Source organism: Lissotriton vulgaris, chromosome 4_1 (genome assembly GCF_964263255.1).
Source record: "Lissotriton vulgaris chromosome 4_1, aLisVul1.2, whole genome shotgun sequence".
NCBI lineage: Eukaryota > Metazoa > Chordata > Amphibia > Caudata > Salamandridae > Lissotriton > Lissotriton vulgaris.
This window is the reverse complement of record NC_141691.1, coordinates 2058071329-2058090088: the sequence shown is the minus strand read 5'-3', so window position 1 is coordinate 2058090088 and position 18760 is coordinate 2058071329. Positions and strand designations below refer to the sequence as shown.

The 18760-nt window shown below is 44.7% G+C and overlaps 1 protein-coding gene across 1 annotated transcript in view; it reads left to right on the top strand.

Moving 5' to 3' along the window:
* The window catches only part of LOC147724960 (uncharacterized), a 43931-nt gene extending 40478 nt beyond the window's left edge, over positions 1 to 3453 (top strand). Inside the window, 1 exon segment of the mRNA XM_086918139.1 lies at positions 3429 to 3453. Coding sequence (XP_086774265.1) covers positions 3429 to 3453 — 25 coding nt within the window.
* Positions 3454 to 18760: the final 15307 nt, after the last annotated feature.

Here is an 18760-nt window from a genome sequence, read left to right as displayed (position 1 = left end):
CAAGAGAAATGCTGAAGAAAGAGGCAAGAGAGGTGCAAAAAGAAACAAGAGATTTTCATACCATTAGTACCATTTTAATACCCACATTTAGCAATAAGTATTAGGTGACCATTCCAGCCACACTGTAGCACGTGTCACTGCATTTTTGGTCATGTTTGAGCCATTTGAGCTAGAAACCAGGTTTCTTTTGTTCAAACCTGCAGATTATGCGGCAGGTGATATATTGTGTGTCAAATGCGGAAAATGTATAATCATGCGAAAAGTGGATCTACTCATACCTCAGACTAGGTCTAGAAGTGTTCCTCTATGGTTGCTTCTTTTTCATGTCTCATGGAGTTTTATTCTATGGAAATGAGGAAAACTAAACCTGAGATTACCACTCCACAACTCAGACTACCATACCACATATTTACTCCCCATAACATGAAATCCCACTCCACCAATACAATGATATACCACATAATTTCTATTCACATAATTTCACTGGACAACATACCTTATAAGTCCACTACAAGCAATGTACATCCACTCCATTTCAAAGAACATTTGTATAAAACTTTTACATTTACAATGACATTACTCTAACTCTCGCATATGCGAGACCTACTGCATTGTAAATGCTTCTTTATCTAGTAGTCGCGTTTGCAGAGTGGTGAAGAAAGGAGGATGGGCCTCCAACAACCGCTCAGGAATTTCACTGCGAGGGATTTGCAGGAGGTACCAGGAGGGCTTCTTGGCCCCCAAAGTCCCTCAAATGTAAAGTGGATGTCATCCCCCTACCAGTAGTGAGCCTGGAGGCACATTTGCAAAGTGGTGGAGAAAGGGGGGGCATACCCTCCAATGAGCCCTTAGCACTCCCACTGTGTGAGACTTATTGGTGGTAGCAGGATGCGTAGTTGGCCCCAAGGACATCCTTGGGTACCAACTACCCCTCCTAATACCTGCAGTAACTCCCATGGAGCAGGATTGCTGAGTTCTGGTAGCAGGCCACGCCCCCTCTGCCCACCACTCTGCAAACACACTCCCTGGGGAGCTCTTGGTTGCAGTAGGAAGTCCCTTTCACTGCAGGGGATCCCAAGGGGCCAACTAGCCTACATGCTACCTCCAGTAAGCCCCACACAGTGGTACTGCTAAGAGTTGGTTACAGTCCACACCCCTTTCACCACCACTCTGCAAACATGCCTCCTGGCATGCTCTTGGTTGAGAGATGAAGTCCCCTTGCCTCTTGAAGGTCCCTGGGCCAACTAGCCCTTCTGTAATCTCTATTAGGCCCCACACAGCTGGATTGCTGAGAAATAGTCAGAAGCCATACCCTCTTTTTACACCACTCTACAATCGTGCCCCCTGAGGCACAGCTGCTAGTTGTATGAAGTCCACTTTAATCCTGAAGTCCTCAGGGCACCAGGGGACCTAATCCCATCACCACAAGTGTTTGCAGAGTGGTTTAAAAAGGGGTTTGACCTGCGACCACCTCTGAACAATCCCACTGTGTGGGGATTAATGGAGGTAACAGGTGAGCTAGTTGATCCCTAAGGACCCTAAGCATCAAAGAGGAGTTCATCCCCAACCAAGAGCACGACAGGATTCACATTTGCAGAGTCGTGCAGAGAGGATACCAAGCCTTCTGCGAGTTGCCAGACTAATTTCACCTACTTTAAAAAGGAGGGCTATGTGCCTCTCCTTTCTTTGATCATATTTTAGCCCTGGGGGCCCCATCCCCCTGGCCCTATCCCTTTTTAAAAAAAATGAAATGGGAGGGGGCCCACACACTCCTCCTAAGGCTGATTTCTGCCCCAGGGACCCCATCCCCCGGGTCTGGGTCATTATTTTAATGTATTTTATATTTTGTGTAAGTAAAGGGAACTCGTGGCCCTTCATCCCTGGGTAAGTTTTGGCCCTGGGGAGCGAATCCCCAGAGGCCCGGCAATTTTATTTTAAAAGAACAAAGGCTGGATAGCCGAGTGGCCACCCTCCCGGGCCATTTTCATGTCCGGTGACCCCATACTCCAGGGCATGACCAAAAAGTAGGGGGACCACAGGGGATCCACAAAGCCCTCACTGTCCCTGCTGGCTCGCAGCCTCTTTCGGGAGCCAGCATTGCTTTTAGGCAAAGGGAGCTCCTACCATGTAGCTCTTGGCAGACTGCAGTGAGGTGACAAGGGAACGCTGTGATGCGATAAACAGGGGCGTGTGCTGTTTCCCCTCCGAGTGTGACTTCTATATTGGGCGACCTTCATTTTTGGATATTAGCGGCTCGTCCGGCCGAGGAGCAGTCCTGCTGCATGCAGTGCGGATCCAGTGCTTGCAACCGAGGGCACACATTGGAATGGAGGGGGCCTGACCCCTGGATTGGTATTGGTGGCAGAGCAGCGCTTTTACCTGTCACATCTGACTATCAGCAATTTTGAACAGTTTTCCACTTGGTTGAACTTTTATCGAGGACAGCACCACCCACACAAGGATTGGTATTCAGGACCGTTATCATGCGAACGACTACCAGCATGCCATAGGGTTACGCCCTGTTGGGCGGGACTTATGCTGTAATAAAACAAAATGGCTACAGAGCAGAAACAGTGCTGTCTTTGTGTGTTTTTATGCAGGCCAGTGATCAAGAGCTATTGAGGCTCGAAACGCCTTTGGCAGACTGCAGTGAGGTGACAAGGGAACGCTGTGATGCGACTACCAGGGGCCGTGTGCTGTTTCCCCTCCTTGTGTGACTTCTCCATTGGGCAACCTTCGTTTTTGGATATTAGCGGCTCGTCCGGCAGCGGAGCAGTCCCTGCGCATGCAGTGCGGATCCAGTGCTCGCAACCGTGGGCACACTTTGGAATGGAGGGGGCCTGACCCCTGGATTGGTATTGGTGGCAGAGCAGCGCTTTTACCTATCACTTCCGACTATCAGCAATTTTGAACATTTTTCCACTTGGTTGAACTTTTATCGAGGAGAGCACCACCCACACAAGGATTGGTATTCTGGACCCTTAGCATGCGGACTACCACTACCAGCATGCCATAGGGTTACGCCTTGTTGAGCGGGACTTATGCTGTAAAAAAAAATGGCTGTTATCATGCAGAGTACCACTACCAGCATGCCATAGAGTTACGCCCTGTTGGGCGGGACTTATGCTGTTGCTCCTTCCAACTTCCTATGGCCTCTAGAGAATTGGCGTACACACTCGGCGCAGCACGCCGATATTTAATCCTCATTTTTGTCGCAATCTTGTACGCTCTCAGTGAAAACGTCACAAAGCCAGATCTATATTCCAAGGGTGTTTATTCCCAAAAACAACATGTTTTGGCCTGGCCAGAAGCCTTGTTCATGTTAGATGTTTTTTAACACACCTTATTGGCGACTGCAATTTGACATTGTAAGACACAAAGCAATTAGAAACATAAACAGTCATTTTCATTTTTCTCCCCTATCTTAGGTCTAATGAGTGCAGAAAACCATAACATTGTTACATGTACAGTACAATGTGTCCCTTATCAATATAATCAGTACATCGTAAATGCCCCCAGGTGATCATTGCAGGAGCATTCTATGTACAATCCAAATTTCAGTATGATAATGTGCATTTTTTTACAATAAACAAACCTTTTAGAAACCGAACCCGCCCCAACCTAGCCAATCCCATCCCTCACCCATTCCCGGTCAGCCCATCCCAAACATACACTGCCCGTGGGTACTCCGGTCATCACATAACCTATAGGGTACATCATTGTTCACGTTAGATGAAATCAGTGCTCAAAAACATACTGATAAAGCAAGTGGCTAATTGAATCGGCATGGTACAATGCACAGACATAGAAACAGGACTGTAATAGTCTCTTACAGTGGCATCCACGCATGGTGGCTATCTTGGCATGTAGTATTTTGTATTATATACATTAGTAATTATAAAGTAATGAGGCATAAAAAAGGGGCATAAAAAAGGTTATCGTTTTAATATTTCAGCCCTGCTCGCAAATGTGTCCAGATTGGGAATCCTAGGAAACTTTGGGAAAATTAGGTTTCCCAACCTTGACACATTTGCTAGCAGGGATGAAATATTACAACGATAACCTTTTTATGTCCAAAGAATCTGGCTTTAGTTCAGTCAACCCCATGTTCCTTGGAAAAGTGACTGGCCATACTGCAGCTTTGATCACCAAAGTAAGTGAGTCCGATCCACAATCACATGTACGAAGACAGTGTTTTAAACTACATCCAATACTGTGTTTTAACAAATGCCTGTCTTTCGCCTTTCACTGACAGTGATGTGTGAGATTATGTATTGACTAAACCACATCACGAACATCTAACCTGAATCCAAGGTTAATTTTGTCACATATCTAGGCACCAGACTAGGAAGTACGAACAGCGTGTACAACATAGCAATATAAATGATGTGCCCATCTCTTTGTCATAAGTTCCCACGGCACCAGAGAGTGACATGCTATTTATAACAAACAGAAATACAAACTTATGAGTTATCGGACTAACTTGGCAGATCACTTAGACTTAGCGAACCACGTGCTTTATGTGTTATGTAGATTATTATTTAATCAAAATTTTGGCAAGCGTTCTATATTTTGTTTTCATATTTTCGGTACCGCTTTTGTGACAAAAACATAAGTGCATGGTGGTCGAATTAAAAAAGCACTGTAAATAAATGTTCACATGTAAGTCGAAAGATGAAGCAATGACTAATCAAAATTGCTAGCTCTGAACTCTATGTCTGTCAGTATGTGTCATACCAATGTTACCATAGCAACCATAAATCTAGTTGAAACCTGTCAGACAATCAACCTTCCAAGTGATTGTGTGTATATATACTATGAAAAATGTTTGTGCAGATGTAGTGAACAAGGCGGGAGCAAGCCGCCGAAACGCGTCTAAGCAGCAAACCGAGAGAATAAAAGTTTGTTTGGATTACAACTCACGGAGTCAGCGCCTCACTTGATTGTACGTGTGGATAGGTTTTGAATACGAAAGGTTTCAGTCCTTGAAACCCGACGCTGACACTCCTCGATCTGGATGCGCTGTGTTTTCAAGGACAATTGTTTGGTATATCTTTTGGAAAAAGACTTGCAGCGCCCCCGAAACCAATAATCTTAGGACCTGAATAACCTGCAAAAACATCACAAGGCTAACTGACTGGGAATCTGCGATCGCTGGAGAGTAATCGGAGACTGTCAGGTAAGACGGCGCGTGTTGTGAGTAACAGGGAGCGGGCTAACAGAGTAGTTTATGGGAGAGGTAGTCCCGGTGTGAGAGCAGCAAGTCACACGAGCAGTGAGCTGATGTGAATAACTCTACAGTATTATTCTCGGAATGGCTGCGGAATGGGAAAAGGAGAGAGAAGAGGCAGCGCTTGACATCTTCACAGACACAGACACTGGGAAAGGGGGCAAAAATAATCCACCAGCCCAAGTGCAAGTAAATGATAAGGACAACACAAAAAAAACTTCTAACAGAGCTAGAGAAACTCCGCAAAAAGGAGGTAGCCAAGTGGTGGAAAGTCAAGTCTCTCAGCAGATACCTAGATGTCGGGAGAGTACCCAGGGGGCTCAGAATTATGGTAGCCCCGACGTATGAGGACCCTGACCCTGAAATGCTTCAAGATTGGGCAGGCAACAGCGCCCAGTCATCCCAGAACATGCTAAACATCTTGGTAAAATATGCAGCAAGTGATAGAACAAAACTCATAGCAAGAATTGAAGAAATACTGAAGGAACTTGATGAAAAAGAGAATAAAGAAGAGATCGCAAATGGCATGAAAGAAATTAAAACAAGACTCATAAAACACGAAAATGAAATAAACGAAAGAAAAGCAATAAAATTCCAAAGGGATAGGAATGATTACATCAACGGCAGGATATACACATTCGCGCGCAAATTCGATCAAATTAGGCGCCAATCCCCTGTGACAATCAGCGGGGCACAAGGCACTGTGACTGAGCAAAATGAAACAGAAGTCAGCTCAGAATATGACACAGACGCTGAAAGTAACCACAGTGCAGGGGCTACAGGACCGGCACCAACCCCCATACAAGAACTGGCTTTTTTACGATTACAACGCCTCAGAACACTACGGCCACGAATACCATCTAGACAGGAATGAGACAAGGGCCCGCAAAAACAAAATCAAAAACAAAGAGTAGGCGAAGAAAAGAAAGACGGTGGGGAAAAACAGGTTCAAAAACAAACAAAAGCCCAATACAGACGCAACAAACGCCAATGATGGAAAATGGTAACACAGTGATTAACCTAACTGACATGAATCTATCCCCACATGAACTTGAGATTTTATCCTTGGGCCTGACATATTGCAGCAATACGAACTTTGACTATGCACAGACCCGCATAGACCTTTTTCAATATATCCGAAATTGAAACTTCAAAAAGACTTCTTTAACTCGAGAACCCAAGTACTAACAACCACAATGCTACCAATCAAGACCAGGGGCCTAGCGTTGCCAACATGGAGGCATTACAGTATATGATCGACCTTGAACAGCAAAACACGGATAACCCAGTCACACCGAGTGGAGCCGCAATAGAGTCAGACATAAACATCTATCAAACTGTAAAAACAGGATTTAAACCTAAATCGGTCTTCATACCGGTAATGCCCAAAGACAGCATAGACCTTTATTCGGAGTGTGTAATTAAAGATCTCAAAGATCTGTCAATCAAAAGCACCAAAGAATTTATGACACAAAACCGTGACCACATGATGAAGTACAACAATCTAATGACAAAAATCAAAGCAAGATCCGATATCGTGGTAAGATGGTCAGACAAGGGAGGCAACATTGTCCTATGGCCACTTGAAATGTACAATCGAGAAGCATTATCACAGCTCCAAGACCATGAATTTTACACCAGAACAAGCCCTACCCACATCATAGGAATACAAGAAAAGTATCATAATGAAGTGTATAAATGGAAAGGAATGGGCTTATTGAGTAAACAAGAGTTTGAGTTTTTAAAAAATGACTACCCTGTTACTCCACAACTTTACTTAATCCCCAAGATCCACAAGAATGACAAACCAACCCCCGGGGAGACCGATAATATCGGCAATAGGTAGCTTGTTTGAGAATACCAGTGTGTTCATAGACCACTTTTTACAGCCCGAAGTAAAAGAACTGCCTGCTTACATTAAGGATACTGGGGACTTCTTGCGGAAGATATATGATGTGGAATGGAAAGAGAACTATGTACTCATGACATTGGATGTACAGTCACTGTACACTAGTATCCGACACAAAGATGGCCTGCACGCATTGAAACACTACTTGGGAAAGAGACCGATCAGCGTGTACAAACACACTGAAATGTTACTTGAAATGACTGAGTGGTGCCTGACAATAACATTTTTAACTTCGACAGGCTTCACTATAAGCAAATGCAAGGATCGGCGATGGGAACTTGCTTCTCCGACAGCTATGCAAATCTGCATATGGGCTAGTGGGAGGAGCAAGTTGTGAATGTAACACAAAGTGAAATAATGACTAACAATGTAATTTTGTCTAAGCGCTTCATTGATGATATTTTTATCCTGTGGCAAGATAGTGTTGAAAGTGCAGAAAAATTTGCCTGTGAATTAAATGAGAATGCTTTGAATTTAAAATTCACATGCAACACAAGTACCACTGCCATACAATTCCTAGACGTAGAGCTGTTTGTAGAAAACATGAAAATACAATCACGGACATACCGCAAACCAACGGCAGGTAACGCCTTGTTACACGCTAACAGCTTTCACCCTACATCCCTCAAACAATCTATCCCTTACGCTGAATGCCTGCGTATGACTCGTAACTGCCGTACCGCTACAGGTCTGGCAGTTTCCAAAGAGAATTTATTCTCTAGACTTAAGCAAAGAGGGTACACTCAGAGAACCTGCACTAATGCAGACGTAAAAAGTTGCCAAAAAACTAGAAAGGATCTTCTGTTTCCACCTGAGAGAGTGAAAAACATTTAGGGAACTGAACGCCAACCACCGAGATTAATCACTGGCTTTAACAGATACCATACCAACCTCAGGAAAATCCTCACAAAACACTGGCCTTTGGTGCTAAACGATCCAACCATAGGCAAAACGGTTGGGAAAACACCTTTGGTAACCTTTAGGAAAGCCAAATCTAGGCGCAGCCAATTAGTGTGCAACGCCCCAGTGATTAAAAAACCTAACAACTGGTTGGCGAGCCAAAAGGGTTTCAAAAAATGTAGCAAGTGTAAGGCGTGTAACATGGGACCAACACGACCAAGGTCAATCTACCTTTCAGACAAAAACCTTACTACATCAGAGCACAATACTCGTGTAAAACGGAGTTTGCGGTATACGTGCTAGTATGCTTGTGTGGAAAAAGGTACGTGGGGAGCACTATCCACCCAGTACATGTCAGAGTCCTTCAACACTTGCGGGCTATAGCCAATGATGACCAGAATTATCAGGTAGCGAGACACATCAATCAGCTACATTCTGGAAATGCCCAAAACCTGTCATATTTTGTTATAGACAGTGTACCAAAGAACGCCAGGGGAGGTAACCGTAAGGGAGCGCTACGACGGTTGGAGTCCAGATATATAATCCTTCTGAACTCAAAGATCCCATTTGGTCTGAATGCGGATGAAGCTTTAAATGTACATTTATAACCCAGTCTGCCTATTCTGGAACCTTAGTACCATTCTGTAACATCTGCAGTTCACCTACTCCAAAACAGAATTGTATCACTTGTACATATGAGCACCACATGTTATTTTGATTTATTTAAGACACCAATTCACCACCTTTGACCTTATTTTATTTTTACACACATTAAACACATATCTGCTCAGAGATGCTAGCTAATTACTCCACTTGGAGACGATGTTGTCCGCGTAAGTGAGTCCAATCCACAATCACATGTACGAAGACAGTGTTTTAAAATACATCCAATACTGTGTTTTAACAAATGCCTGTATTTTGCATTTCACTGACAGTGATGTGTGAGATTATCTATTGACTAAACCACATCACGTACATCTAACCTGAATCCAAGGTTAATTTTGTCACATATCTAGGCACCAGACTAGGAAGTACGAACAGCGGGTACAACATAGCGATATGAATTATGTGCCCATCCCTTTGTCATAAGTTCCCACGGCACCAGAGAGTGACATGCTATTTATAACAAACAGAAATACGAACTTATGAGTTAACGGACTAACTTGGCAGATCACTTAGACTTAGCGATCCACGTGCTCTATGTGTTATGTAGATTATTATTTAATCAGGTTCAGGTTTTATAGTCTTTATTTCGATTAAAAAGAAATCATAAAAGACACATATAACAACTTTTTTAAAATATTCAAACAGTCTTGACGGTGTACTTTATAGTAATTTAAATCTTTTTTTTAAAGCAACACAACAACGACTTAATACAATAACTAAACAGAATAAGGTAAAGCTAGGCAAATAAAACAAAACAAAGCAAAACCAAACAGAACCACGTTTAGAGAAATTAAAATATTATTAAACTACGTTAAAATGCAAAGACAGACCTGTCCAAAGCATACATATTTTTTTATAAAATTCATAAGGTTTTGGGAAGATACAATTTAAGCACAGTAAAACCGTTCCCAATGCAGGATAGAAAATATACTGGTATTATCCTATGTTCTTAGGAGGTGGGAACAGTTCCATTTTTTATGCGGATAACAAAGATTCAATGTAAAGGTTTGAGTTTAACCGTGTTTTAACCTGATAATCCAGGCCCATCCTAAGAATTTGGCTAGGCTCACCACAAACACCTCAGAGGTGTTGGTTCTTAGGACCCAGATCGCCTCTGCAGACTTTCTAAAAGGCAGGCGTTGAAACAGGGGTTTTAGCCATTTAGTTCACGGTACTGAATAGGTGGGATAGGCAAACAAAAAATGGCCCTCGGTTTCCTTATGACATGGGCACCATCTACAGAATTCACTGGCACCATAGGTCCACTTGTTTGTGAAGGTGTTTAGTGGCAGTGCTCCTACCCGAAACTGGTGGTATAGTTTCTTGTCCAGCGGTTTAGTAATGACATCCCAATATGACTCACGGGAGGGATCCAGCTTAAAGGTCAGAAACCTTCCCGTGAGACTAGAGTAGCTGGAAACAGAAACACGCATTTGGCGGAGCGAGGCCCAATACAATGCCTTGAATTCCGATTTAGAGGCAAAGGCACTGGTACTAGGAGATGTCCACAACTCTTCCAGTCCCATGTCTACTAGAATGTTTTTTACTGTATGAAGCCAAGGGATTCTCCCTGAGCCTCCCATTGACTTAACTTCGGCCAGTTCCTTTGCGAAAAGGGTAAGGTCGGGGGAAGTCCAAATGCGCCTCCAGAAGGCAGCCAGTCTGAATCTAGCCATCTCATTGATTGGTTGGCACCCCAGGTCTGGACAAAGGGGGATAGATGGGGTCGATTGAGGTTATCCTATCAAGTTACGTAAGAACTTGCACTGGGTTTTAAATAAACTAGAAAGATCCATGTAACCCCAGAGGTCAGCACCATATAAGATAGCTGAATTAATCTTGGTGTCATAAATCTTAAGTGCTGGGGTGACACGTTTTGTAATGGATCTCTTTTGCTCGTTTAATAGACAGCCAGTAAGTCTGGCAAGCTTAAGCTGGTGAGCAACAACTTGGTCCTTCCCTCTCAAATGACGGTCGAGAGTAACCCCCAAATATGTCATGGTCTCAACTTGTTCTAAGTTGACTTCACTCATGCTTACTGAGCTCCGGACAGGATGGTTCCTTGTCAGGACCATAAACTTGGTTTTGCCCACGTTTACCTTAAGGTCGTTAATGACACAGAACTCCTCAAAACGGTCCAACACCCGCTGTAGTCCGCTGCGTGTTCTTGAGAGGAGTAGAGTGTCATCGGCGAAGATGAGCATTGGGAACCTTGTCCCTGCCAGCATAGGGGCATCAGTCGGAGTGTCCGAGAAGAATCTAACCACCTGATCTATGAATAAAAGAAGAGTGTAGGCGCCAGAACGCACCCTTGGCGGACACCTCGGGTTACAGGAAAGGGATCCGTCACTTGTCCCTGACCACCCCACCTCACCCTAGCATAGTTGTCATCATGCATTTTGACTATTAGATCAAGTAACTCTAAGGGCATTCCTAATTCCCTCAAGACACCCCACATTTTGTCCCTCGGCACAAGATCGAAGGCGGACTTCAGATCGATGAATGCTGCAAAGATGGTACCACTGCCAAGCAGGACCACCTTCCAGTAGATCAGGCAAAATCTGAACACCTGGTCGATGGTGCTTGTACCCGATCTGAAGCCCGCCTGCATGGGAGATAGTATGTCCTCTAGTTCGATCCAACCTTGGACCCTTCCCAGAACCAAGCGTGCAATGATTTTTTGAATTGAGTCAATGAGACTAATCGGGCGATAATTGCCCGGATTTGACCTGTCACCTTTTTTGTGTATTGGGAGTATCTCCGCCCCCTTCCACGACTTGGGAATTTTCGCTCCTTTGGCGATTGCATTTGCAATCTTGGTTATATAGGGCACCCAAAGGGTGGGGTTACCTTTAAACAGATCGGCAGGGATAAGATCCATCCCTGGCGCTTTTCCCCGCTGAGTCAGGCCAAGTGCTATTTCTACTTCTGTTTCAGAAAAAATAAATTTCTCCCTGCAGATGGATTGCAGAGGCGCCTCACCCGATATGCATGGGAGGTTATTGTTTGCGACACTAAATTGTGCGGAATAAAAGGACACCCAGGCTTCTGGAGGGACGTGGTTTGAAGGGGTGCGTGAGTCTGGATCTTTCCCCCATTTCACTAAATCCCAAAATTTGGTCGGGTTGTTCAGGGTGGAAGCATCCAAAAGGTCCGACCAGTACGTATCCTCCCACTCCCGTTTGGATTGCCACTGTACTTTCCTGTATTGCAGCCTAGCTGCTTTGACTACAGCCATGTTCCGGGATTGAACTGCCTTAATAAGGTGACTATGGGCCTCCCTACACTTTTTATTATACCATTTCTGGCGGGGGGCATTAGTTTTAGTGGGTCCCTTCTGGCACGGAAGGGAGAGTAGAGTCTTAAGTTGGTCAAAATAGCATTCGTGCAGATCAGTAATCATGTTTATGTTTTCGACGCTACCCCCCGACAAATCATTTGACAACATTTCATTAAACATTTTTAGAACCACGTTACTGACATTCTCCTGTAAGGACTCGTCCTCCACAAACCTGGACCATTTCAACCTTTTTTCGATCATTAGTCATAAGCACGTCCCCTGTCCGTGAGGGAACAAAATCCTCCAATCTCTCCAAACCCGGTAGCCTTAGTTTGAGTGCCAGGGGGTTGTGGTCACTTTCTGGGCGGGATACCACTTCCATATCCACCAGCAAAGGCCAATATTCCATTTTTAGCAGAAAATAATCAATCCGGCTTTTCCTTTGTCAAAAGTGAATTTAGCATCCAGGTCTGATTTGGTGCGGCCATTGGTAGCCCGGAAACGCTGTGTTAGACAAAGAGCCGTCCAGTTTATTGCTGCTTCACTTGCATTAACAGATTTACTAGTCAGCAAGTCGGGGATGTCCCGAGCTGCATCCTCAGCTGATCCCTAGCTGTCTCCAATGTCATAGAGCGGCTCAAAAGAACAATTTAGATCGCCTGCTAAAATGATAACGTTTTCTCCGCCCAAGCCAGCAAGATTATAGTCCAGTACTTCTAAAATTGCGGGGCAGCGACTGCCCGGTAAGCCTCGAGCATATATATTAAAGACAACCAAATCCTGTTGGCCAGCCTTACTTAGTTTGATTATCAAGAGGTCCGGGTTCTCTACGGCTATCTCTGAAGGGTGATATCCCAATGACTGCTTCACCCACACCAGCAACCCCCACCTCTAATTGCTGGTTTAAAAAAGTTAACATAGCCCACCCTATAGGTTGGATCTAGTGCCCAGGTTTCCTGTAAAATGATGATGTCAAAAGTGTCCATGAACTCCAACCAATCTTCGGAGTGCATACGGCCCTTGACCCCAGCTATATTCCAGGACGCTATATTGAGTATTTCCAGATGGAAGGCAACTGTAGCAGTCATAGGTGCTAAAACTACAGTAGATGCCAGTTCTCCCCCAATATCTTGCCTACTCTCTATGTTCTTATGGATATCTGGGATATCCCCCCCCCCGTCCATACATCTTTTAGGTCTTTAAACGTGTTGACAGTGGCTTCTTCGGTTGCTGGTACTCCCGACCACTCATCTACGTTGTTTGTATGAAATAGGACCTCCTGACATGGCGACACTATCGCATACCCACAATTCTCTACAAAGTTGGTCATCCTAAGGGGTGAATGATGTCAATCTATAGCCTCAAGATCAGAGAGGGGGCCAAAGTGATTGAAGAGAAATGGGGGTTGCTGGAAATGTGGTGTCATTGCTAGAGGGTGGCTCCTAACTGGGGGTCTCCTAGGATTAGGGCGAGTTGGAAAAGAGCACTGCCTATGGGGGTAGAAGTAAGCTGACCCCAAGGTTTGAACGTCGCCCTGTCTAGCAAACCTAGCTTCTCTTCGAATGATATCCACCCCCCAGGGATCCTTAAAAGAGATTAGTATGCAGTCTCCCTCCAGATCTTTTGTGCCATAGCCAACCCAATCTACTCTCCTTACAAAAAGGATTTCAGTTGGTGAAGATGGTGGCAGAGGGCGATTTTTATTCAGCCAGAAAATCACCATATTGCGAAGGTCCCCGTATGATTCCTTGCTACCAGCTTTTAAAGGGGCGACACCTGTTAATACAATTGTATATTGCGTTGCCTCTGGGGGAAGGTCTGCACGGGGGGTGGTGTACCTGGTGTGATTTCCTGCCATTGTGGTTGTGGGGCTTCGATGTGTAGATATATGCCCTGATGATCGCTGTTGGGAAGTGGCGGGATTGGGTTTTGGCCGATCAGTTCGCCGAGCTGTAGGAGGTCTGGTGGAATTAGGTTTATTTGTGGCCTTCATCTTTAGAGCCTGTGATGGAGTGCCATCGGTTTCCTTAGTGGAAATAGCTGTTGACCTCCCCCCCGTCAGTTTGTTGTTGGCTGCCCCTGAGGGTATTAGTTTAGTAGGTTTACTCATGGATGAATTATTGGTACATGTTGTCTTAGGTGCTAACTGAGTAGGAATACCTCCCACTAAACCTGGACTAAGTAACTTTTGAAGCAAGTCATGGTTTGCACTCACTACTGACTCCAGGATATCTATTCTGGAAGTCATCAACCTTGTCCGCTCCAAGACAGGAAGTAGGAGTGTTTTAATCATGGCTTCCATTTTTACTAGAAGAGCTTCATCGCTATTAAGACACATTGGGCAGGGGTTAGAGGATCCCATTGTGGTAAGGGGGGGACATAACACATTAGAAAAAATTAAGGGTGTTGGTTTAACTGGGAGGTGCTCGAGAACAGGAGCATCATTGTTAAAAGGGTCTTTTAATTTGGGCATCTTACGATCTTCCCCCCCCCTGTGACTCGAGTCTTGCTTTCTCTTCCGAGATGTTGTATCTAGGCCCGAGGGATCTACTTCTAATGGGAAATTCGATACAGTGTTACTGACATTCGGGGCATATGAAGATAGGTGGCTAGATTCTAAACTAAGGTCAGTTTCCCCACTGTCCTGGGTTCCAACCCCCCCACTTAATTGAGTATCGTCTAAGTTGTGATCTACATTGACCAAGGAAGAAGCAGGAAGGCCCTCCCCCGCATCGTCTATGTGAACTATTGCCTCAGTGGTAACAGTTTGTATGCAGTTATAAGCTGCATATTTTGCGGGACTGGCAGTGGTTGCCAAACCACCCAGTGATGATCGCTTCCCGCTAACAAGATCGAGGGAAAGTCTTTTTTCGACCATCGCGATTTCTTTTTCCAAAATCCCTGTGGCTCGGGTAATAAAGGCATCCAAGGGGCCCGAGACAACTCCATTGGTGGTTTGAATTTGAACTGTGCGCTCTTTACCTGATCTTAGGGGCATATTGAAATCTACGTAGGACTAAGTATGGCTATATTGTGTCTCACACGCTAATAGTGAAAATGTTCGAAATTACACAGACTGTGTATTGCTTCCTGTGCAGAACACAGATGGCAGTAAGGTTTTAATCAGACAGGGCTTTCTGCCTGTAAGAGCAGTGCGGGGTCGGGCATGAGGGATGGGCCTGGGCCGGACTCTGCCGTACTCGAACGGCCTCAAACGGCCCGCTCTTTGCCCGGTCTTCGCCCGAGCTGCGTCCCGCGCGTGTCCCGCTGCGCGCCCTGAATACTCTGTTTTTATCTTCCCAGGCGGGTGGGCGTTGTCGCTGCGGGAAGAGGCTGCAGGTGTGTTGGTTTGCCTCGCAGTCCTGCAGCGGTGTGGGCGGTATGGGCGTGTCCGGGGTCAAGCAGCAGCCGTGGAGCGGGTGCCGCGACCGGGGGACAGCAAAGCAGGTTCCTCCAAATGTTCCTCCAGTAAGTAAGTAGCCCAGCCATGTCAGTCAGCAAATCAATGCCCCAGCGAAGTGTAGCAACCGCGCAGCAAGTGCTGCGAGATTTTATCTGGGAGCCAGGCGGGGGGGCGTTGCCGCTGCGGGAAGAGGCTGCAGGCGTGTTGGTTCGCCTCGCAGTCCCGCAGCGGTGTGGGCGGTATGGGCGTTTTTGGGGTCAAGCCGCAGCCGTGGAGCGGGTGCCGCGACCGGGGGACAGCAAAGCAGGTTCCTCCAAATGTTCCTCCATTAAGTAAGTAGCCCAGCCGTGTCAGTCAGCAAATCAATGCCCCAGCGAAGTGTAGCAACCGCGCAGCAAGTGCTGCGAGATTTTATCTGGGAGCCAGGCGGGGGGGTGTTGCCGCTGCGGGAAGAGGCTGCAGGTGTGTTGGTTCGCCTCGCAGTCCCGCAGCGGTGTGGGCGGTATGGGCGTTTCCGGGGTCAAGCAGCAGCCGTGGAGCGGGTGCCGCGACCGGGGGACAGCAAAGCAGGTTCCTCCAAATGTTCTTCCAGTAAGTAAGTAGCCCAGCTGTGTCAGTCAGCAAATCAATGCCCCAGCGAAGTGTAGCACCCGCGCAGCAAGTGCTGCGAGATTTTATCTGGGAGCCAGGCGGGGAGGCGTTGCCGCTGCGGGAAGAGGCTGCAGGTGTGTTGGTTCGCCTCTCAGTCCCGCAGCGGTGTGGGCCGTATAGGCGTGTCCGGGGTCAAGCAGCAGCCGTGGAGCGGGTGCCGCGACCGGGGGACAGCAAAGCAGGTTCCTCCAAATATTCCTCCAGTAAGTAAGTAAGTAGCCCAGCCGTGTCAGTCAGCAAATCAATGCCCCAGCGAAGTGTATTTATCTTTTTTTTTAATCACAATTTTGGCAAGCGTATTATATTTTGTTTTTATATTTCCAGTACCGCTTATGTGACAAAAACATAAGTGCATGGTGGTCGAATTAAAAAAGCACTGTAAATAAATGTTCACATGTAAGTCCAAAGACGAAGCAATGACTAATCAAAATTGCTAGCTCTGAACTCTTCTATGCCTGTCAGTATGTGTCATACCAATGTTACCATAGCAACCGTAAATCTAGTTGAAACTTGTCAGACAATCAACCTTCCAAGTGATTGTGTGTATATATACTATGAAAAATGTTTGTGCAGATGTAGTGAACAAGGCGGGAGCAAGCTGCCGAAACGCGTCTAAGCTGCAAACCGAGAGAATAAAAGTTTGTTTGGATTACAACTCATGGAGTCAGCCCCTCACTTGATTGTACGTGTGGATTGGTTTTGAATATATATATATGTCATGTGATCAAGGTACTTTGTACCGAAACGCGTAATGGCCGACATCTGCACAGCTAAATAAAGAAGATTCTAAGCACCTACTTGGGTCTGTGCTCCACGTTCTTTTCAAAGGAGAAAGGCGCAGGCGACTGCTCGTGCGAGTGGAGTGGCGCGATATATTTATATATATATATATATATATATATATATATATATATATATATATATATATATATATATATTCACTGAAAAAACCATGGGTTATAGACCATATATAGTTAGGAATTAGCATTTACAAAACCTTATTTTACTCACACAAAACCATTGAAATTCCATATATAGTTAGTTGCACTAACTATATATCGCACACCCGCAATCCACTGCTGATGATGTCACATATTACATCATTCATGACATGGTCAGTGACATCACTGATGACATCACTGATGACAACTCAAATGACATCACTGACAACATCACTGATAATATCATTCATGTGATAATACAATGAACCTCTTCAGACTCTAATATAACCTTAGATACAATCAGTGTAAAAAGACACTCACAGATTGTCACTCATCCATGGAGTTACTCATACATCTAGTCAGTCATGCAAAGAATCAATCACACCTCCATTTCCTCAACTATACAGTTATACACACCTTACTAATTCAAACATATTCTAACACATATTTAATCTCCTATACGATCCCTGATACAAGTTCACAATGATCCATACAGCCACTCACACATTCACTGGCTCTTATGCATTGTTATATATGTCAACTCTCACATGTACTGTGTTTTACATATGTACTTACTTTGACATGTTGCACTGAGATATCCATTCACTCACCAATACACTCATGCACACAGTCAACCGCCCATGCAGGTGTTTCCACATGCACTTTTGAACCCATACATCTAGTGAATCAACTCACACATCTATGCACAGTCATACACCTCCCAGCCACTCACACACATACTCAGTCTCCCATACAAATACTTGGGCAACCAATGAATATCCCATATAGTTACTCATATAGCTACTGATTAACACATTCAGAAGTTTACAGAAAAACAGACATAATGATGCACACATTTAGACAGTTTAGTCAGTAACCCATGCACTCAGTGAGACACATTTAATCACTCACTCATACAGTCAGTCATGCACCTACTAAATTCTTCATCCAGACACTTATACATCCACTCATTCTTCAATATGTAAGACATATTTTAACTTTACAGAAACATACAATCATTGGATAATGTCATCAGTGATGTCATTTGAGTTGTCATCAGTGATGTCATCAGTGATGTCACTGACCATGTCATGAATGATGTAATATGTGACATCATCAGCAGTGGATTGCGGGTGTGCGATATATAGTTAGTGCAACTAACTATATATGGAATTTCAATGGTTTTGTGTGAGTAAAATAAGGTTTTGTAAATGCTAATTCCTAACTATATATGGTCTATAACCCATGGTTTTTTCAGTGAATTTTCAAGGTTTTGTAAATGCTAATTCCTAACTATATATGGTCTATAACCTATGGTTTTTTCAGTGAATTTCAATGGTTTTTTAATAGCAAATATCAAAAGCTTTAAAATGTCAAGTACGTGGTAGGTAAAAACATTTTTGTGTCTATGCACGCTGATGTGCTTTGAACGCTGCCCCACCTCCCTCCCCCTCTCTTTTCTTTTAGGGGTATTCTCTCTTTGCAGATAGTGAAGGGTAGGTAACGCAGGCCTTTGCCCCCGTTGTAATCCGTCGTGCCTGCTTCCCTCTCCATTTGATTGATTGTTATCCAAGCATTTACTGTTTTAGAATTGGTTCTCTTTGGTTCATTCTCTATTTACAAACAAGCACAGAGTCGCAATACTCTGTTTAGTCTTTGCAGATAGTCAAAAATCGTTAGAAACAACAAAAGGAATCAAGCAAAATCAGTAGGCCACTAATGGAATCTCTTTTTGACTTCGCTAAAATAGAAACATTAGGAACAACCCCTCATGAGAAAT